Source organism: Lynx canadensis, chromosome C2 (assembly GCF_007474595.2).
Source record: "Lynx canadensis isolate LIC74 chromosome C2, mLynCan4.pri.v2, whole genome shotgun sequence".
NCBI classification, from domain to species: Eukaryota; Metazoa; Chordata; class Mammalia; order Carnivora; family Felidae; genus Lynx; species Lynx canadensis.
The window spans coordinates 91769433-91792993 of NC_044311.2; the positions used below are offsets into that span (position 1 = coordinate 91769433).

The 23561-nt window shown below is 38.2% G+C and overlaps 1 protein-coding gene and 1 pseudogene across 1 annotated transcript in view; both read left to right on the forward strand.

The window, feature by feature from the left end:
- The window catches only part of POLQ (DNA polymerase theta), a 126431-nt gene that overhangs the window by 61513 nt on the left and 41357 nt on the right, over positions 1-23561 (forward strand). The window contains exons 16-18 of the mRNA XM_030330387.1: positions 9923-13032; positions 15736-15879; positions 16946-17142. Of these exons, the coding sequence (XP_030186247.1) occupies positions 9923-13032; positions 15736-15879; positions 16946-17142 (3451 nt within the window). The remainder of the gene's footprint in view (positions 1-9922; positions 13033-15735; positions 15880-16945; positions 17143-23561) is intronic.
- On the forward strand, positions 13191-13746 carry LOC115523794 (annotated as a pseudogene).

Genomic DNA, 23561 nt, shown 5'->3' on the forward strand with positions numbered 1-23561 from the left:
GCCTCATGAAAAAGAATTATGAAGCATTTTTTGTTTTCAGTGCTTTGCAATAATTTAGGGAGGCTTGGGACTGCTAGAAGTTTTTATATGATTATTGTATGAAACCATGTTGAATGGTGCCTTTCAATGGGTTAGTTTCCTGATCACTTTGTCTACTTTATTTTTTCAGAAATTAGTCTCTCTAAGCTTTCTATCTTGAATGGGGTCAATTTTGGTAATCTGTATTTCCTTAGAAAATTATTTGTTGCATCTGGATTTTCAAATACATTTTTATAGAGATTTGTGAATTAGTTTCTTAGGAATTTTAAGTATTCCTTCTATTTCAATGGTTATTCCTTCCTTGACATTTGCTATTTTATAAATTTTACTTTATCTCTATTTTTTATTGATTAGGTTAGCTAGTGGTTTATCTATTTTTTAAATTGGTTAAAAATCAGTTAGATCTAGACCTAGGTCTAGGTCTATGGCTTTTTTTAAAGTAATGTACCTTATTAATCTCTTCTTTTAATTTTACATTTCCTTCTTCCTGCTTTCTTTTGTTTTCTTTTGTACTTTTTCTGATTTTTTTGTTGAACTAGGAATTTGTTGACTTTTATATTTTTATTGATAAATAAAATACTGTATTCTTAGGGGCACCTGGGTGGCGCAGTCGGTTAAGCGTCCGACTTCAGCCAGGTCACGATCTCGCGGTCCGTGAGTTCGAGCCCCGCGTCAGGCTCTGGGCTGATGGCTCAGAGCCTGGAGCCTGTTTCCCATTCTGTGTCTCCCTCTCTCTCTGCCCCTCCCCCGTTCATGCTCTGTCTGTCTCTGTCCCAAAAATAAATAAACGTTGAAAAAAAAGAAAATTAAAAAAAAAATACTGTATTCTTAGTGTAGAACTATGAACTTAGTACTGTGAGTTTTCCTGTGGTTTTTATTTTAAATATAACCCATAGATTATGATATGTAGAGATTTTGTTTTTATTTGTTAGAAATGTAATTTGCATGGTTTCCTTCTTTTGCCCAGGTGGAAGTGCTTTTTGTTTTTTTTTTATTTTTTAAAATACTTTCTAGTCTTATTGCACATCAATCTAACGTGTTATTTATAACACATATACTTCATGGAACTCACTGATGTTTTCTTGGTGTGCTAATATATGATCAATACAAACAAGATGTGTTCTGTATTACAAAGGTAAAGTGTTTGAAATATATTCATAAAAAGTCGCCCTCATTGCTTATGTTCATTAGGTCTTCTTTATTCTTATTTATTACCCTCCTCAACATTTGATCTGTGTTTTAATGAGAATGGTTTATTAAAGTCTACTAATTATTAGTACACTTCTTTCTGTGTCTCCTTGTATCTCTTATATTTGCTTCATAAAAATGGTTGCTTATTATTTGGTGTGTAAATACTCATAGTAAATATGACTGGTAATGTTATATTTACTATGATTGTTGTTTTTAGCATTAAATTTTACTCTTTTTGTTATATTTAATGCAAAATAGCCCTCACTGCTTTCTTCTTGCTCCATTTTTCTAGGATATTTTTTGTCCATCCCTTTAGTTTTAGTCTTTTTTTTTTTTTTATATGAAATTTATTGACAAATTGGTTTCCATACAACACCCAGTGCTCATCCCAAAAGGTGCCCTCCTCAATACCCATCACCCACCCTCCCCTCCCTCCCACCCCCCATCAACCCTCAGTTTGTTCTCAGTTTTTAACAGTCTCTTATGCTTTGGCTCTCTCCCACTCTAACCTCTTTTTTTTTTTTTTTTCCTTCCCCTCCCCCATGGGTTCCTGTTAAGTTTCTCAGGATCCACATAAGAGTGAAACCATATGGTATCTGTCTTTCTCTGTATGGCTTATTTCACTTAGCATTACACTCTCCAGTTCCATCCACGTTGCTACAAAAGGCCATATTTCATTTTTTCTCATTGCCACGTAGTATTCCATTGTGTATATATACCACAATTTCTTTATCCATTCATCAGTTGATGGACATTTAGGCTGTTTCCATAATTTGGCTATTGTTGAGAGTGCTGCTATGAACATTGGGGTACAAGTGCCCCTATGCATCGGTACTCCTGTATCCCTTGGATAAATTCCTAGCAGTGCTATTGCTGGGTCATAGGGTAGGTCTATTTTTAATTTTCTGAGGAACCTCCACACTGCTTTCCAGAGCGGCTGCACCAATTTGCATTCCCACCAACAGTGCAAGAGGGTTCCCGTTTCTCCACATCCTCTCCAGCATCTATAGTCTCCTGATTTGTTCATTTTGGCCACTCTGACTGGTGTGAGGTGATACCTGAGTGTGGTTTTGATTTGTATTTCCCTGATAAGGAGCGACGCTGAACATCTTTTCATGTGCCTGTTGGCCATCTGGATGTCTTCTTTAGAGAAGTGTCTATTCATGTTTTCTGCCCATTTCTTCACTGGGTTATTTGTTTTTCGGGTGTGGAGTTTGGTGAGCTCTTTATAGATTTTAGATACTAGCCCTTTGTCCGATATGTCATTTGCAAATATCTTTTCCCATTCCGTTGGTTGCCTTTTAGTTTTGTTGGTTGTTTCCTTTGCTGTGCAGAAGCTTTTTATCTTCATAAGGTCCCAGTAATTCACTTTTGCTTTTAATTCCCTTGACTTTGGGGATGTGTCGAGGAAGAGATTGCTACGGCTGAGGTCAGAGAGGTCTTTTCCTGCTTTCTCCTCTAAGGTTTTGATGGTTTCCTGTCTCACATTTAGGTCCTTTATCCATTTTGAGTTTATTTTTGTAAATGGTGTGAGAAAGTGGTCTAGTTTCAACCTTCTGCATGTTGCTGTCCAGTTCTCCCAGCACCATTTGTTAAAGAGGCTGTCTTTTTTCCATTGGATGTTCTTTCCTGCTTTGTCAAAGATGAGTTGGCCATACGTTTGTGGGTCTAGTTCTGGGGTTTCTATTCTATTCCATTGGTCTGTGTGTCTGTTTTTGTGCCAATACCATGCTGTCTTGATGATGACAGCTTTGTAGTAGAGGCTAAAGTCTGGGATTGTGATGCCTCCTGCTTTGGTCTTCTTCTTCAAAATTCCTTTGGCTATTCGGGGCCTTTTGTGGTTCCATATGAATTTTAGGATTGCTTGTTCTAATTTCGAGAAGAATGCTGGTGCAATTTTGATTGGGATTGCATTGAATGTGTAGATAGCTTTGGGTAGTATTGATATTTTGACAATATTTATTTTTCCAATCCATGAGCAGGGAATGTCTTTCCATTTCTTTAAATCTTCTTCAATTACCTTCATAAGCTTTCTATAGTTTTCAGCATACAGATCCTTTACATCTTTGGTTAGATTTATTCCTAGGTATTTTATGCTTCTTGGTGCAATTGTGAATGGGATCATTTTCTTTATTTGTCTTTCTGTTGCTTCCTTGTTAGTGTATAAGAATGCAACTGATTTCTGTACATTGATTTTGTATCCTGCAACTTTGCTGAATTCATGTATCAGTTCTAGCAGACTTTTGGTGGAGTCTATCGGATTTTCCATGTATAATATCATGTCATCTGCAAAAAGCGAAAGCTTGACTTCATCTTTGCCAATTTTGATGCCTTTGATTTCCTTTTGTTGTCTGATTGCTGATGCTAGAACTTCCAGCACTATGTTAAACAACAGCGGTGAGAGTGGGCATCCCTGTCGTGTTCCTGATCTCAGGGAAAAAGCTCTCAGTTTTTCCCCGTTGAGGATGATGTTAGCTGTGGGCTTTTCATAAATGGCTTTTATGATCTTTAAGTATGTTCCTTCTATCCCGACTTTCTCAAGGGTTTTTATTAAGAAAGGGTGCTGGATTTTGTCAAAGGCCTTTTCTGCATCGATTGACAGGATCATATGGTTCTTCTCTTTTTTTTTGTTAATGTGATGTATCACGTTGATTGATTTGCGAATGTTGAACCAGCCCTGCATCCCAGGAATGAATCCCACTTGATCATGGTGAATAATTCTTTTTATATGCTGTTGAATTCGATTTGCTAGTATCTTATTGAGAATTTTTGCATCCATATTCATCAGGGATATTGGCCTGTAGTTCTCTTTTTTTACTGGGTCTCTGTCTGGTTTAGGAATCAAAGTAATACTGGCTTCATAGAAGGAGTCTGGAAGTTTTCCTTCCCTTTCTATTTCTTGGAATAGCTTGAGAAGGATAGGTATTATCTCTGCTTTAAACGTCTGGTAGAACTCCCCTGGGAAGCCATCTGGTCCTGGACTCTTATTTGTTGGGAGATTTTTGATAACCGATTCAATTTCTTCGCTGGTTATGGGTCTGTTCAAGCTTTCTATTTCCTCCTGATTGAGTTTTGGAAGAGTGTGGGTGTTCAGGAATTTGTCCATTTCTTCCAGGTTGTCCAATTTGTTGGCATATAATTTTTCATAGTATTCCCTGATAATTGTTTGTATCTCTGAGGGATTGGTTGTAATCATTCCATTTCATTCATGATTTTATCTATTTGGGTCATCTCCCTTTTCTTTTGAGAAGCCTGGCTAGAGGTTTGTCAATTTTGTTTATTTTTTCAAAAAACCAACTCTTGGTTTCGTTGATCTGCTCTACAGTTTTTTTAGATTCTATATTGTTTATTTCTGCTCTGATCTTTATTATTTCTCTTCTTCTGCTGGGTTTAGGCTGCCTTTGCTGTTCTGCTTCTATTTCCTTCAGGTGTGCTGTTAGATTTTGTATTTGGGATTTTTCTTGTTTCTTGAGATAGGCCTGGATTGCAATGTATTTTCCTCTCAGGACTGCCTTCGCTGCGTCCCAAAGCGTTTGGATTGTTGTATTTTCATTTTCGTTTGTTTCCATATATTTTTTGATTTCTTCTCTAATTGCCTGGTTGACCCACTCATTCGTTAGTAGGGTGTTCTTTAACCTCCATGCTTTTGGAGGCTTTCCAGACTTTTTCCTGTGGTTGATTTCAAGCTTCACAGCATTGTGGTCTGAAAGTATGCATGGTATAATTTCAATTCTTGTAAACTTATGAAGGGCTGTTTTGTGACCCAGTATATGATCTATCTTGGAGAATGTTCCATGTGCACTCGAGAAGAAAGTATATTCTGTTGCTTTGGGATGCAGAGTTCTAAATATATCTGTCAAGTCCATCTGATCCAATGTCTCATTCAGGGCCCTTGTTTCTTTATTGACCGTGTGTCTAGATGATCTATCCATTTCTGTAAGTGGGGTGTTAAAGTCCCCTGCAATTACCACATTCTTATCAATAAGGTTGCTTCTGTTTATGAGTAATTGTTTTATATATTTGGGGGCTCTGGTATTCGGCGCATAGACATTTATAATTGTTAGCTCTTCCTGATGGATAGACCCTGTAACTATTATATAATGTCCTTCTTCATCTCTTGTTACAGCCTTTAATTTAAAGTCTAGTTTGTCTGATATAAGTATGGCTACTCCAGCTTTCTTTTGGCTTCCAGTAGCATGATAAATAGTTCTCCATCCCCTCACTCTGAATCTAAAGGTGTCCTCAAGTCTAAAATGAGTCTCTTGTAGACAGCAAATAGATGGGTCTTGTTTTTTTATCCATTCTGATACCCTATGTCTTTTGGTTGGCGCATTTAATCCATTTACATTCAGTGTTATTATAGAAAGATACGGGTTTAGAGTCATTGTGATGTCTGTATGTTTTATGCTTGTAGTGATGTCTCTGGTACTTTGTCTCACAGGGTCCCCCTTAGGATCTCTTATAGGGCTGGTTTAGTGGTGACAAATTCCTTCAGTTTTTGTTTGTTTGGGAAGACCTTTATCTCTCCTTCTATTCTAAATGACAGACTTGCTGGATAAAGGATTCTCGGCTGCATATTTTTTCTGTCTAGCACACTGAAAATCTCGTGCCAATTCTTTCTGGCCTGCCAAGTTTCAAAAGAGAGATCAGTCACGAGTCTTATAGGTCTCCCTTTATATGTGAGGGCACGTTTACCCCTTGCTGCTTTCAGAATTTTCTCTTTATCCTTGTATTTTGCCAGTTTCACTATGATATGTGGTGCAGAAGATCGATTCAAGTTACGTCTGAAGGGAGTTCTCTGTGCCTCTTGGATTTCAATGCCTTTTTCCTTCCCCAGTTCAGGGAAGTTCTCAGCTATGATTTCTTCAAGTACCCCTTCAGCACCTTTCCCTCTCTCTTCCTCCTCTGGGATACCAATTATGCATATATTGTTTCTTTTTAGTGTATCACTTAGTTCTCTAATTTTCCCCTCATACTCCTGGATTTTTTTATCTCTCTTTTTCTCAGCTTCCTCTTTTTCCATAACTTTATCTTCTAGTTCACCTATTCTCTCCTCTGCCTCTTCCATCCGAGCCGTGGTGGTTTGCATTTTATTTTGCATTTCCTTTAAAGCGTTTTTCAGCTCCTCGTGACTGTTCCTTAGTCCCTTGATCTCTGTAGCAAGAGATTCTCTGCTGTCCTGTATACTGTTTTCCAGCCCAGCGATTAATTTTATGACTATTATTCTAAATTCACTTTCTGTTATATTATTTAAATCCTTTTTGATCAGCTCATTAGCTGTTGTTATTTCCTGGAGATTCTTCTGAGGGGAATTCTTCCGCTTGGTCATTTTGGATAGTCCCTGGTGTGGTGAGGACCTGCAGGGCACTTCCCCTGTGCTGTGGTGTATAACTGGAGTTGGTGTGCGGGGCCACAGTCAGTCCTGATGTCTGCCCCCAGCCCACCGCTGGGGCCACAGTCAGACTGGTGTGTGCCTTCTCTTCCCCTCTCCTAGGGGCGGGATTCCCTGTGGGGTGGTGTGGCCCGTCTGGGCTACTTGCACACTGCCAGGCTTGTGGTGCTGGGGATCTGGTGTATTAGCTGGGGTGGGTAGGCAAGGTGCACGGCGGCAGGGGGGGCAGGCTTAGCTCGCTTCTCCTTAGGTGATCCACTTCAGGAGGGGCCCTGTGGCAGCCGGAGGGAGTCAGATCCGCTGCCGGAGGTTTGGCTCCGCAGAAGCACAGAGTTGGGTGTTTGAGCGGAGCGAGCAATTTCCCCGGCCGGAACCGGTTCCCTTTGGGATTTTGGCTGGGGGATGGGCGGGGGAGATGGCGCTGGCGAGCGCCTTTGTTCCCCGCCAAACTGAGCTCTGTCGTCCGGGGGCTCCGCAGCTCACCCTCCCTTTGTCCTCCAGCCTTCCCGCTTTCCGAGCAGAGCTGTTAACTTATGACCTCCCAGACGCTAAGTCGCGCTTGCTGTCGGAACACAGTCCGTCAGGCCCCTCCGCTTTTGCAAGCCGGACTAGGGGGCTCTGCTTGGCCGGCGAGCCGCCCCTCCGCCCCGGCTCCCTCCCGCCAGTCTGTGGAGTGCGCACCGCCTCGCCGCCCTTCCTACCCTCTTCAGTGGGCCTCTCGTCTGCACTTGGGTCCGGTGACTCCGTTCTGCTAATCCTCTGGCGGTTTTCTGGGTTATTTAGGCAGGTGTAGGTGGAATCTAAGTGATCAGCAGGACGCGCGGTGAGCCCAGCGTCCTCCTACGCCGCCATCTTCCTGTCTCTCTAGTTTTAGTCTTTAAAATCACTTGGTTTTAGGTATGATTTTTATGTACCACACTGAGTTGTAATTGTGTTTTACTTTCTGAACCAAATTGAAGTCTTTCTTTTAATAGATGATTTAATCCCATCACATTTATTGATATAACTAAAATGTTCCATTTCAATTCTTAAATTATTTTATAATTATGTGTATTGTGTATTTACTATGTTTCTTTGTCTACCTTTAAGAGTACTCTTTGGAGTTTTACTTTTAAATTTAGACAGGTGTGTATTTTGTTCTAGCGCGTACCTGTGTACTTTTTATTATCTGGCTTGTAAACATTTTTTTTAAGATTTTATTTTTCAGTAGTCTCTACACCCAACGTGGGGCTCAAACTCACAATTCCGAGATCAAGAGTCATATGCTCTTCCAACTGAGCCAGCCAGGCACCCCTGGTTTGTCAAGATTTTAATGGTATCCTGTAGCACCTACCTATTGCCTGAACAACAGTCATTGACATTGAGCTTACTTTAGTTTTCTTTTTCCCTCTCCTTTTCCCTCCGTTTAAAAAGTGCATTAGTTCTGTTTGTCTCAATGTATAACATTTATACATTAATTTTCCACCCTTGTCCCTACCCTTGTAGGATGTAGAGATGAAAACTAATATAATCTACATTTTTATTTATTCATATTCTTACCATCAGTCTTAGTGCTGAAGTACTCTTAGTCCTCTCTTGGTTGGATTACACTTACCTGCTAATAGATTTCTTGAGGGCTAATATCGTATAGAATTCCCTAAGTTCTTGTATGTGTAAAACTGCTTTTCTATAACCTTAATAGTTAAAGCACATCTTGACTAGATATAGACTTTTGGTCCACCTTTTCTTTTATTAAGTTTAAGGAAAATGATTTCTTTGCTGTGCATGCTGTTTTTGAGAATTCTGATGGTAATATAATTCTTTTTTTTCCTTCTAAATATGTAGACCTTGAGATTTTTATATCTTTGAAGTTGGATAGTTTTAATAGGCTAATTAATTAACTATTGCTGTGAAATAAATTACTTTAAGAGCTTAGTGACTTAGGGGCACCTGGCTGGCTTAAGAGATCATGTCACTCTTGATCTTGGGGTTGTGAGTTCGAGCCCCACATTGGGTGTAGAGAGTCCTTAAATAAAGACACTTGAAAAATATGTTTTAAAAGAACTCTGTGGCTTAAAAGCAACAGAAATAATTATTAACTCAAAGTTTCTATGAGTCATAAACTTGGGAGCATCTTTGTTGGTGGTCTGGTTTGAGGTTGTAGTAAAGCTGTTGGCTGGGACTATAATTATCTGAAGGGTTGAGTTGCATCTGCTTTTAAGATGACACACACATACTGCCAAGCTGGTGCTCAATTCTCCATGTGACCTTCTCCATAGAGCTGTTGTTGTCCTTATGCCATGATGGTTGGCTTTCTCTAGACTAAGTGACATAAGAGAGCAAAATGGAAGCTGCAACATCTTTTAGGAGCTAGCCTTGGTATTTTAGTTGTTTTGGGTGAGTGGCTAACTTGGTCCCTCTTACACCAGTCTTGTTGGAAACAGAAGTCTCTTGACCATTATTTCTTTCATAGTTTTTATGCTTCATGCTGTATTTTTTCTTTTCATGGTACTTCAATTATGTATATGTTTGGCATTTTAGGGTGTAGAACCTATTATTTTACGCTGAAGAACATTGATATTTTATCAGTTAGTTAGCTTGGCTGAACTCAAACTCTAAACTTTGTCTTCCTATAGTGGACAGTAACTCAAATCTCTGTTCAGTTTAGACTTTTAACTGGCTGCTTAGAGTCATCCCATACTTGCATAGATTAGAGGTCAGCTAGATATTTGAACAGATTTATATGGAGAATTTGGGGTTTTCCTTCTCTGGATCTCATTTCTGGACTTTCTCCATTCATTTTATACCTCCTGTAATTATTCTGAGCTCTTTTTCAAATTCTGTCAATTAATAAACTCCAGGCTTTTATCCAAGTTTTTAGTTACCCTCTTTCAGTTGTTTCTCCTTTCTTTTGGTCACTCTCCATTTCCTTCAACTATTTTGTCTAGAGTTAATATTACATAGGAGGATTTGTTTCAATGAAAGTTTTATGACACTATTTTAAAAAAGTTTCTGCTTCATCTGTTTTAGTGAGGCCTTCCCTAATTTTGCTATCTGAAAATTGCAGAACCAGCCATCCCCTCCTGGTGCTTCGTTTTTGTTCACAACTCTTATCATCAGTTGATATGGAATGCATTCTAACATTTGTTTTCTGTTTTCTCTAACTAAAATGTAAGCTCTTAGAAAGCAGATGTATTTCTCTCTTGTTCAGTGCTATTTCTTCACTTCCTAGGACAGATCAGTTTAGTGGTTAATAAATATTTCTGTATGCATGAATGAATCAATGCATTAATTTATTTCTTTTTCTATATCCTTGTTTAGTGCCCGAAAGGCCGTGGATGAGGAAGAGGAAGCAGTTGAAGAACGTCGGAATATGCGAAATATTTGGGTGACTGGCAGAAAAGGTTTAACTGAAAGGGAAGCAGCAGCCCTTATAGTAGAAGAAGCCAAAAGGATTCTGCAGCAGGATTTAGCTGAAATGGGAGTGCAGTGGAATCCATATTCCCTTTTAAATTCTAATACACACTCATTGACCAGCAGTGAGCCAGAAGTAAAGGAACAGAAACTTACACCCCAAACGAAGAGATCTTGTAAAAGATTAATATCAAAGAAAAAAAGTAACTCAGTGTTTAATGATTCTTTTGCTAAGCATTCACCAACTACAATGCACGATTTAGTTAAATGTGGAGAAAATAGAAATTCCTTTTATTACAAGTTACAGAATGGGAATCAAGAATCCCAAGTACATTCCATTTCCAGAGCAAGAAAACGGGCTTCTTTGAACAGAAGTAAAGAAAAGCTAGTAACCTCTCTGAATGAGGGGAAAAAAAGCACTAAGAATGTTGTTCAAACTCTCTTATTTGAGAAAACAAAAAAAGAATCTTTGAGTTTCAGTTCAGAAAAGATGAGTACTGCCTCTCGATCTTGGAAATGTGGTAAGCATCTAACACAATCCAGAGATAGTAGCCCTGTGAAAGACACTGGGATGTATAGAATTGATTTACAGGAACAAACTATGTCTAATCCTGTTTATTGTGAAGACTCAATTACCTTAGATGAGAAGAATATGGAATTTAGAAGTCCAGAGCCGTTTGCTAAAAATGTATCTTACTGTGCTGAGGGAAAATACAGCAAAGCATCATTCTCATCACAAACAGAACAAAGTTCAAAGAACAAAACAAAAACTAACAATATTCTTGTGGAACATTTTATCACAGAATCCCAGAGTAAAAAAGTGACTTGTCATCCCACTAGTACAGTTAGTGAAAATGGAAGAGCACTAGCTTTTGTTGAGTCAGAAAAAATAAACAAAGTACTGATGATACAAAGTGATTCAAAAACCCAGAATGTTTATGTAAAACACCATGACACCCATTCAGTTAACCAGTGTGCAGAAAAACAGTCTGATAAACAAACAAACACTTATACCAAACAGAAAAAAATATTAGAGAGACAAATGCCCTGTGAGACAGGCAGTAGTTATATAAATAAAGACTCAAATGGTATTATCAAGTGTGGAATTATGAAGTTTAATGGTGAGGAAAATAAATCAAATAATTTTCAGGTATCAGGAGATAATATAAACAGCACTGAGATACTCAGTAGAATACATCCCCCAACTGGAGCATTTGGTAAATCAGGAGGCCAGCATGAGGATTTTCTAAATCCCTCTAAAATACAAGAAAAAACGGAAGCTTATGCAGCAAACAAAACTAAAAATAATTGTGTTTCTGACTTAGGTTTAGTTCTTTGTGAATTTGAAGATAGTTTGTACCTGGATACTCAGTCAGAGAAAATTATACAACAGATGGCAACTGAAAATGCCAAACAAGAAGGAGCAAAGGATGCCAAACTGGCAACAGAGACAATGCCGAAGAGTTTAGACAAACAGAGCTCAGTGATCTCTTTTCAGAATGAGATTCATATTACTTTTCCTGGTGAACGACATTCTCCAGGAGTGACAAATATAGATCATTTGGAGGATAAGACTGTAGATACTGTGAAACAAAGCACCAGTTCACATGGAGTTGATGTCCTGACTCCAGAAAGCTCAATTTTTCATTCTCCAATACTCTTGAGGGAAAATGGCCCTTGTTTTAAAAGGAATGAACTTTCTGTCACTGACTCTCAATTAAATAGTTTTCTTCAAGGTTATCAAACACAAGAAGCTTTGAAACCAGTTATACTACCACCTCCCACTGGTGTAGAAGTAGAATGTCTACCAGCTCCTGAAACAAGTTTGAATTTGAGTGATAGCTTACTATTTGACAGTTTCAGTGAAGATTACCTAGTGAAAGAACAACCACCTGATACACAAGCAAAAGAACCCCTTTCTTCTGAACTAATGTCAAACTGTTTCAGTCATTCTCTATGTCTACAACCAGAGGGCCAACTTACAAAATCAAATATGAATGAGAATCAAGATAATCAGCAACAGTTAACTTGTTTCAGTGAGGAGTCTCTTGTATTTTCAGAGTTGGATTCTGCTCAGATGGTTGAAGCTTTGGACAATGTAGATATATTTCCTGTCCAAGAGAAACATAATACCGCAGTGTCTCTTACAGCATTAGAACTAAGTGATCCAGGGACTGTCAATAATGATTATTCACAAAGAGAAATAATTGGAAGAGATAAAGATGAAAAGTCTAAAAAATCCAAATTAACTGAGCTAGGGCAAAATAAATCGCTCATATGGTCAGGGGCATCGTTTGATTTAAGTCCAGGATTGCAAAGAATTTTAGATGAAGTGTCCAGTCCTCTAGAAAATGAAAAGCAAAAATTAGCCACTACAAACTTGTCTAGTTTAAAAGGGGAAAATATGGAGTTAAATGGCAAACAAGTGATTTCAAATTTGGAGCCAAATCAAGTTCCGGGAATTTCATTTTTCCCTAATGTTGAAATAAAGAGCAAGATTGGAGCACTGGAGAACGGTGCCCTTCATGGTGAAACCTCATCCCTCTTGCCTTGGAAAGAGAGCTGTATAGTTGATGATAACGGACTCATTCCTCCTACACCCATCCCAGCATCTGCTTCTAAGCTAGTGGTTCCAAGTATTCTTGGAACATCTTCTGTAAAACTCCAGAAAATGCATAGTGTTTTACAGCTTGGTAAAAATTACTCATTTGGCTCATCTTCAGATATTAAAAACCAAGATTTAAGTTCAGAGAGTAGAGATGGTTTAAAAAAGGATAGACCTATTAGAGACACAAGTTTTTCACTGCAGTTGTCACAGGATGGATCGCAGTTAACTGCAGCCTCATGCAGCCCAGAAAGCTTGGCCATAATTGATGTAGCAAGTGACCAAATTCTCTTTCAAACATTCATTAAGGAGTGGCAGTGCAAAAAGAGATTTTCCATCTCACTGGCTTGTGAAAAGATCAGTAATTTGAGGTCTTCTAAAAATGCTGCTATTGGTGGTAGGTTTAAGCAAGGTAAGAATTTTTTCTTTAATTTTTCATATTTTCATGTTTATATGTAAAATAGTGAATTGGGATGAATGTACTAAATTTATTCCAATTTAATTAAAATTTCTTCTATATGGGTTTACCTGTAGAACAGCTTATTGTTCAGTGCAACTAGATTAATAATAGTTGCCATCTGGTATAAGTGATGGGCGACTCCAGGGTGTGAGAACTGAGCACTGAGAAAAAAGGTCAAGCTGGGATACTGAAATAATGCAGACCTCTAAGGCACTACTTATTACTGTGGCCCTGATCTGCTGTTATAGCTCTGGTCTAATCAGGCCTGTGTCTGCCTCTTTTCTTCAAAAGCCAGAAATCCCTAAACAGCCTTGCCACAGTAGCTCCCCACACTAGGTGGTCCAAAGGGAGTTCTATAGCAGTCTTGTCTCTCAGGACATGGACATAGTAGCCAAGCTTATTGCTGCTGCAGCCATCCCAGTTGTTGTGGCTGGTACATGGGCCAGCACTGGGATAGTTTTTGGCAGCTTGATCATTGGGTATATCAGGAACCTGGCTCTCAAACAGCAGCATTTCTTCAGTTCTGTTCTGGGTTTTGCCATGTGTCAGGCCATGGCGCTAATTGTTGCCTTTCTTATTCTTTTCACTTTACGAGGCTTCATGGAGGTCATCTACCTGTCTCTGCTGCTTCATCTCCAGCCCATATCTGGTGCTGGAGTGTGCTAAGCTTTACCATTAAACGCAAAGTTTCTTTTAAAAAATCATATAAATTTATATTTAATACATAATATAATATTTTATATAATATATAAATGTTAGAATATAAGTTTCTAAAAACAAATATATTTTGAATATGGATCACCATTTTTGGTATCTCATTTTTTATTAATCATCAGTGCTTATGAATTATTTTCTATTTAATTAATTAAAATAATTAATTTGTATTATATAATCTACTTAGATAATCACAAAAGTACATAGAAAATTGGCACTATATTTTTAACAATGTATGTTAACTATATTTTTCAATACTTACCTCAAGTAGACTTATAACCTTTACTGATATTCATGAATTCTATACCAAAATGTTGATCCCAAATCCTCACAGAGCCCTTCCACATTTTAAGAGAATTGAACCAAATAATGCCATGCATGTATATTCCTGTCTTACTTCATGACAGTAAGGATTCTGTATCTTGGGGAATAGCTGTAGTCAGCTTGACGACCTGCTGTAGAAATCAAAGATTTGATCAGATTTCTTAAATCTCTGTATTTATGAATGAATTTGTTCATAAAAGTTTGAGTATTTGTCTGATCTTCAATTCATGGAACACATGTTTTTCTTTTTAATTTTTTTTATTTGAGTATAATTGACAATCAATGTTATATTAGTTTTAGGTGTACAACATAATGATATGAGAAGTTTATACATTATACTATGTTCACCATGAGTATAGCTACCATCTGTCCCCATACATTGCTATTACAATATCATTGACTATATATATTCTTTATGCTGTGCCTTTTATTCCCATGACTTATTCATTACATTACTAGAAGCCTGTATCTCCCATTCTCTTTAGCCATTTTGCCCAACCCCCCACCTCCCCTTCCTTCTAGTAACCATCAGTTTGTTCTCTGTATTTATAGGTCTGATTCTGCTTGTTTGTTTATTCATTTATGTGTTTTTGTTTTAGATTCTATTTATGAAATCATATGGTATTTGCCTTTCTCAGTCTGACTTATTTCACTTAGTGTAATACCCTGTAGGTCCATCCATGTTTCAAATGGCAAGTTCTCATCCCTTTTTATGGCACCATAATATTTCATTGTATATGTATACCACATCTTCCTATTCATTTGTCTGTAGATGAACACTTAGGTCGTGGAGCAAGTGTGTTAATGACAAGTTTTATATATGTTTTGTGTTGACTAGTACTTTCCATTTTTCATTCAACAAATATAAAATTGAGCACATTCTTTGAGCCGTTAGAGGGGTAAAATTGTTCACTTAAATTTAACTGTGTGCCAGTTATTAGACTGGTTCTTGACCTGTATTTGTAAAGTTGGAGATCCATTATTTCAGAAAAAATGTTGACTCTGGATACAAAATTATACCTGATTCTTCACCAAGAAGTAAGATACTTGATTTTTTTGAAGTTTCTTAGTGTTAAGAATTTCTGAGTTCAGGAGTGCCTATGTTGGCTCAGTCAGTTGAGTGTCTGACTTCGGCTCAGGTCATGATCTCACACCTCATGGGTTTGAGCCCTGTGTTGGGCTCTGTGCTGACGTCTCAGAGCCTGGAGCCCGCTGCAGATTCTGTGTCTCTGTCTCTCTCTCTCAAAAATAAACATTTAAAAAGAAAAAAAGAATTGCTGAGTTCACTACAAAATTTTTATAGTATACCAGTGGTCTTTATTTGTTTCAGTTATAGCAATTCAAAATGTAGCTTTAAAAAATTTAGTTAATACCCACTTTAGTTATTATTATAGATATATTTTAAGATATCTTTGATAAATTTTTCAAAGTGACAGTTATCTTAATTGATGGGAAGCCTAGAAAGATCTTACATATACCTTAAAAAGACCATCCAAATAATGCGTATTATGGGGATCTGGAAATTTTGCCAAATAGTTTTTTTTATCATTATCATTGTTTTAACATTCAGTTTAATGGCTTTGTTTTGAGATTTTTAACTATTTCACTTTTATTTAGTTAGCCTACCTCAGGAAACCCCTATTAGAGATGATGGAGTTCCTGTTAAAGGTTGTGATGACATCTTGGTGGTTGGTCTGGCAGTGTGCTGGGGTGGAAGAGATGCCTATTATTTTTCACTGCAGAAGGAACAAAAGCATCCTGGTAAGTAATCACTATTTGATTAAGTCACCATATAATTTTTAAGATAATCTCTATTAGGATAGTGCCTTTTTTGTTGAGAATAATTTCCTGATATTTACCTAGAATTTATTTTTAGGATTAAAAAAATAGGGGGGGGAAGTGGCACATGTGTACATTATTTCATATATTCATTAGAATGAATGTCTTAAGTGCTATTCTTACTCCCCTCTACCTATCACATAGGCTACTAATACTATCTTTTCTTCTTGGAGGTAGTGGAGTGGAGCCTTAGGGACTCCCTGGATATCTTAGGGGGATTGCTCTGAAGATTGGATCATACCAGTTTCTTTTCAGACTTTTTTCCTGTCATTGACTATGTCTGGAACTTATCTAGTGACACTGATAAGCTGAACATATACAATAGTTGAATCATACAGCCTTTGTAGAAGTCTTTGGAATAGAGAGGATATGATCTAGAAATACCTTGTGATCTGATTACAGTTGCTGCATTACGTACCTGACATAATTGGTTTTAGACAGGAGCAAAATTAATAAGTAAACATTTTAAAGAATTCCATACAATGTGTGTGTTCCTGAGTAAGCATGAAATTTTTTTCAGTTGTTTTGAGGGAAAATGTGTTATGTTGAGTACTTTTTTTTTTTTTAAGATGTAACACTATACGTTCATACTAAACCTTTTTAAGGAGTTCGTTTAAAATTCATTTCAAAACACCCTTTTCTGTCTTTAACTCCTTATTCTGGGAAATGTAAATTTATTTTTAGAAATCTTCATATTTAGAATTGTCTCCCACCTAATTAAATAGAACAATATAAATTACATAGCATAAGCCTTAATTTTTAGAATATGAAGCTTCGTGCTTGCTTCAGCAGCATACACACTAGAATATGAAACACTTCATCTATATGATCAACATAACCTGAATAAGGTCATGCTGAGTTATTGGTTACATGGAAGTAAACCCTTAGATTTCTGAGTCTTTTTTCAGTCTTTTTATTAAAGATTGCTGCTTCAAATGAATGCATGTAATTTTTGCCTTAAGCCTTTTTGTTTTTCTGTTTTTTAAAGAAATTAGTTCCAGTTTGGTCCCACCTTCTCTGGATCCAAGCCTGACTGTGAAAGACAGAATGTGGTATCTTCTGTCTTGCTTTCAAGAGGAATCTGATAAAGAACGTTCTATTATCATCTATGACTTCATCCAGAGCTATAAAATTCTTCTTCTGTCTTGTGGTATCTCCTTGGAACAAAGTTATGAAGATCCTAAGGTTTCATGTCTTATTTATTTTTTACTATACTTAAAAAAACTTTTTTAATGTGTAGTGTTAATTCTTAAATGACTTGGTATTTATTTAACTCCAACAATGAAGCTTACATTTTTCAGAGTAGTCATTCCTTTATCCAGTAATCTCATTCACCCAGAACAGAGTGTTAGGCACCAAAATACCTCTATGTAGATAAAAACAGTGATTCCACAAATTCTAAGCACTAAAATTCATATCTTTCCTCAGAGATTTAAAAAAATTTTATTTTGGTTATGTTTTAAGTTTTCTGTCTCATAGTAAATTAGAAATGAAGTGAGAATTGTCAGATTTAAATATATGGTAGCAGGTTGTTTCAGATGTCCATGAGTATAGAGGCAGAAAATAGGAAAAATGTGTAGATAATAAGCCATCTAAAAGGACAACATTTAGGGCCATTTAGCATAGGGGCAAATCACCTTATTAGCCTCTGTGAACTTTGCTTATAATAATAGCAAAGCATGATATGCTTTTCATAATGATGACTCTGAGTTATCAAGGAAAGGGTAACTTACATTATTGTAACATAAACAGTATAATGCATTTTCATATGACATTTATTTACAGTATCATAGCTTTCAAAGGAATATCATTTTCCCCCTATTGATACTGAATACATGAGGTGTATAGAATATTAATTTTGAATTGATATATGATACTACTTGATTGTTATTAGCAATATAATCAATAATAGGATAAATCAATAGGATAAATTTCTTAGTTTCTTTAGCTTTTTTAGGGAAAGATTTTCAAAGGCAATATCAAATAAACTGAAGATACTGGCCTTTTCTGCAGTTCAGGCTGGGCTTGGTTTACATGTGATAAATTCCATGTAGTTTTTAAACTGACATTTCCTGGATATAAAAAGTTGTCACTTAATTTTGATGTTCCAGAGTCCAAAAGGAGAATATGGGTAATATGAGCCTCTCATTAAAACTACTGTAGCATCTCAGATGTATTGTAGTACTTTTTACATAAACTATTTGAAAGATTCCACAATCAGTTTTGTCAGTCACAACACTTTTGATGTAAGAAGATAAACTATTAATTTTTTTTTAATTTTTTTTTAATGTTTATTTATTTTTGAGACAGAGAGAGACAGCATGAGCAGAGGAGGGGGGAGAGAGAGAGAGACGGAGACACAGAATCTGAAGCAGGCTCCGGGCTCTGAGCTGTCAGCGCAAAGCCCGACGTGGGGCTCGAACTCAGGAGCTGTGAGATCGCGACCTGAGCTGAAGTCGGACACCCAACCGACCGAGCCACCCAGGCGCCCCTAAACTATTAATTTTAAAAAGCTCACTTTTATAAGAAACATTTGCCAACTTTTACATCAAACTACCGTATTTGATATTCTCTAAAAGGTTTCTGTTCACCAGTTTCTAATGTGGATGGCAGGATATGAAAATGTCTCCCAGCTTTGCAGGCTTACCAGGTTCCAAAAGTAAGAGTGGTGTCAGCAATATATGGCTTCACCCTTTCAGGTATCTGACATAATCGAACTAAAAGACAATATCATTTCTTGCTTGGAGCGGCTTTTAAGATGTTAATATTGGATTTTCCTCCTTACAAAGCCCATTTATTCATTTACTTAGCCATAACTACTATTTTTCCTTCAATGCTTTAACCTTTATGTTACAATTCCTAAGGGCCTGATGGGGCAGGATGTGCCTTCACCCCTTTTGGAATAGTTACAGTTTCTTGCTTAGGAATCATTCATTTCCAGCCCTTATACCCGTAGTCCTGGTCCTGTGACCCCTATTATCAGCTAAGAGGAAAAAAGTTGAGGTGATATGGGAAAGAAAGTATGTTAGCACCTTCCCCCCGCCCCCCGCCTTAGTTCCTCAGATCCAAACAGACAAATATATCCAGTGGGGACTCCTTTAGCCCCACTCATGTTCATGTTGAGTGTGAGCATATACTCACATACCATGAAGGCATAAAAGCCATCTCTTCCTGCCTTTCTTTTCCCCCATTTATGACAACCAATGTTTTAATTGCCTATTTCAGTTCTCTATCAAACTAGTACTGAGGAGGATATCTCTTTGCCCATCATTGAACATTATGGGCTGTAAAGTGTGTTCTTTAGTCTGAAGAAATAACAGTCAGCCATTCAAACTGGTGCAATTTCTTCTTCTGTTCTTTTAATAGTACCCAGAGCATTTGCCCCTACAATCAGGTAAGCAAAGCACAGTCCAGAGTCAATGTCTGTTCCTATTGGACCCATTTGTATCCCTCCAAGGCTACTAGCATTAATTTCACCTGCCAGCTATATTCATGACCTTCCTAACAGGGAATCTGCTAAATAACCATCTGCAGTCTCGGTCCCTCTTATTGGCAGATAGAATAGTTTGTTTTGGCACTCTGTGCCTCAGAGGGTGCAAGAGGGATATGTCTAGATTCAGCCCATCTCTGCATTGCTGCAGTGAACCAGGCCCACTCATTTCACAGATCCAGGTGTCCATCTTCCAGGGTCATACAGGGACATTGGCTTGATGATTCTAGTCACCTTCCTAGCCTAGAAGGGAATTCTTCTGAAAGGCATTAATGTGTCCTATTTTGATGCACCCCTTCAAATTTCTATAAGGACTGTGTCCCAGAAGAGGACCCTTCTTTAGTAGGCCATGTGTGCATTGCCTTCCTGACTGACATTTTGGCAAAGTTATTGGGCATTATTTATGAGCCAGTGAAAACCCAAACAGAGCTTTTCCCTAGCTCTGTTCAATTCTTTCATCACTTCTAGGAAAACAACATGCAATTCAGCACACCAGGATGATCTTTTCTATCTTCTTTAATTAGAATGATGGCCTTCCAAAGCAGGATATTGTCCATTCACTTCGGAACTGCCATCCACAAACCTAGCAGCTCTTTATCAGTCAGTCAAGGACTGTTTCTAGAGCACTGTCCAAGTGACAATGGAATCCAGCAGCTCCTCCTCACACAATTCCAGAGTCAAGCCGAGGAGAAAAGAGGCTCCCTGCTCTTGAGTATCTCTTCTTTTCATTCCCCAGGCAGCAGGATCCTGTATAAACTGTTTCCATTTTATTATGGAACTCTACTGGGCACTGCCATCTCCATTAGAGCAGTTCTCGGATATCACCCAACACTTTGTGGGTATTTCAGGTTTCAGGATCGTATTATATCCTTTAGTAATAGAAATAGCATCAATTAATAATGTCAGATAAGAAGGCAATAAATACCCTCAAATGGAAATTCTCTTGTTTAAAGTCCCAGTAGTCATTGTCATGAGATGCTCACAAGCTCTGCCATTAGCCCTAGTCTCCACATAGGGCAATTGCACAGTTTGTCTTTACCAGCACTTGAGCTTTATTCCACACTGTGCGGGATTAGGCAATCTTACTGGTTCGCACTGAGCATGTCTATTTAACATTGCTTGAAGAGTGAATTTAGATGCCTTCTGTTTTACAATACTCATTATGGGACATGTTCCCCTGTTTGACATAATGTCCATTCCCAAAATGCAATCAGGTAAGGACCCAACCACCTCATCTAAAGCCATTTCAAACATACCAATTCTCCTACAGACTTTTTCCTTAATTCCATCAACCCTTACATTTCTAATCATAACCTCCATTAGGACTTCATCAAAAGGCTTTGGTTTTACAAAACTAGGTAGGGAAAGTGTTCCCCAACCAGGCATAACAACTCATTACCATAAAATATTCAGGTAAAGGAGATACAATTTCTTCACATAATTAAACATTCCAATTTACATAAGCCTATCAACGATTACATTTTTACATTTCTCTTAATCTAATTGTAGCCCAAATCAGGGCTTTACCAATGGGTTTTGGTACCAGAGTTCCTGGATCTTCCATCAAAGAGTTCTGGAAACTTCTCTTTTCCACCTCCTGACAGTTTTACCTACTCTTGTCCTAAAGGCTTTGAGTCCCGAGGGACGGGTTGAACCAAGGTACCCCGGCCCTTTTATTAACTTGATTAATCTGCCTAACCACTGGTCAGGTTTCTCATTGTACCTTTTGCCTTCAAGCTTTTAAAATTTCTCCAAATTATGGTGAATAGAGCAGTCTTGTTTGAGGCCCTTTAATGTTGGAGGACTAACGGAGGGGGGGTTGCTTTGACCCACCCAACCTTTGGTGGTGCTTTACTAAAACCTTTTATTTAATCCATCATTACCCATTTTATTCATCACATTTCTTAATAACCATCTAAAGATTTCCAGCCTTCTGGGGTGAGTCCTGTAACTCTCCCCTTTCTGTTTCCTCTTTCTCTTGCTCCTGTCAATATTTGCTTTATTCCCCTTATTTGTTAATAACCTTTTAAAATTTTCCACCCTGTTGGGAAGTCTCTTGACTCTGGCCCTGCCTCTTCTCATTCTCTTGTTAATAAATCTCAAGTTTTTATTATCACCTCTAAGGCCTATGAGAGGAAGTGAGGTGGTAATTTTGGTAAGGCTTCCCAAACTGTCCCTCAGTTTTGCAACAGTACAGTTATATGGTTAAAGGTCCCCCTTAAATCAAAGCATTTACTGTGACCTGGATAATCTACTGATTTCAGTGGGTAAATATCCCAGTTATCATAAAGCAGTCCCATATGGCTTGCATATGAAGAATATCAGCTCCTTTATCTGGGGTGTTCCACTTGGCATTTATAAGAGAAAAGGGACAGTCTCCCTCTCAGGGTAAACAGACCTTACAGTGGCTTTTATCCGGTGTACCAGGCCAGCTGTTTCCTTGGCAACAACCTCGCATGTGTCTGGATCACATACACTCAACTATGATTATACTATAGTGAGCTGTGGGGTCTTGCATCAACCCTCTGCCTTTCATTCTACAGCATCCAAGACCAGACCCTCCTAAATTACTCTCCTAATCCATTTTGGTAAAGGTTCCTCAAGAGGCTGATGATAGTAGGTAGGGTGCCTGGGTGGCCCAGTTGGTTAAGTGTCTGACTTCAATTTAGGCCATGATCTCATGGTTTGTGAGTTCAAACCCTGCAAAGGGCTCTGCACTGACAGTGCTGAACCTGCTTGGATTCACTCTCTCTCTCTCTCTCTCTCTCTCTCTCTCCCCCTCTCCCTCCCCCTCCCCCTCCCCCTCCCTCCCTCCCTCCCCCTTTCTCTCCCTCTCTCTTCCTCTCTCTCTCTGCCCCTCCCCCACTCACTCTGTCTCTCAAAATAAATAAATAAACTTAAAAAAAAAAAAAGACTGATTATACTGATCCGCAAAGGGAAACAGCTTCTTCACACTGTATCCCCTAGTTTTGGTAGTTTGTAGGTATTGCCCTCCTACATTGATTACCTTAATGATGACCAGAGGTCTTAGGGCTACTTTGTGTTGCCCCTGTACAGATGACTTTGAGGCTACTGGCTAGAGCTCAGACCGACCCAAATCTGAACTTGGTTTAGCATCAGGATGAGACCCAGCACTTTACTTTTATTTAGCTATTACAGATAACAGTAACCAGGAGATTGTATGTTTAGTGTGATTATTATTTTTTATTTCCTTATATATCTAATGAGCCAACTCCTTGGGGGTTAGGTCTACCATTTCTAAATTGCATTGGTAGCTTTTACCTTTAGTAACTATAGTGTAACTGCAGTTTCACATCATGGGTCACTAGGTAGCATCCAGCTATCAAAGGATCATAATCTCCACCCTTTTATCCTTTCTCTTCATAAACCATATGTTTCTGTGAGCCAGGCCCTTCTAGCAAGTTCTGCTTCTCTGACACCAAAAAAAACAAAAAAGTGTTCTGAGACCAATTCTTTTTTTTTATTTATTTTTTTTAATGTTTACTGATTTTTGAGAGAGTGAGAGAGAGAGCAAGCAGGAGAGGAGCAGAGAGAGGGAGACACAGAATCCAAAGCAGGCTCTAGGCTCTGAGCTGTCAGCAGAGCCCAATGCAGGGCTTGAACTCACAAACTGAAAGATCATGACCTGAGCTGAAGTCAGAGGCTTAACAGACTGAGTCACCCAAGCGCCCCTACTGAGACCAGTTCTGATGTGTTTGTAGGGTTTTCCCCCACACCATCAAGCAATGCTGGAAACACCAGCTGAGTATTCGACAACTCAATTCTGACAGTATCTACCTGGAAATAGCATCAAATTCCACAGGTTAAGGGTCAGTGCCACAGACTGCCCACTATCTTGAGGCCAGTTGCAAGCCCAAATTAACACATATGCTCCTGACCAACTGACTACAGACTGGAGATTCCAAGGACCCCCCCCCCCCTTTCTGAGGACATCTGGCGAGGACTTCAGGTGCCAGTTGTAAATCCAGGTTGTTATCTGTAGTCTGACCAACTGGCTGTAAATGAGAGGTTCCTGTGACCTCCACCCTCTTCAGATTCAATAAATTAAGTAGAGTGACTCACAAAACTCAGGGAAACATTTAGTTACATTTAT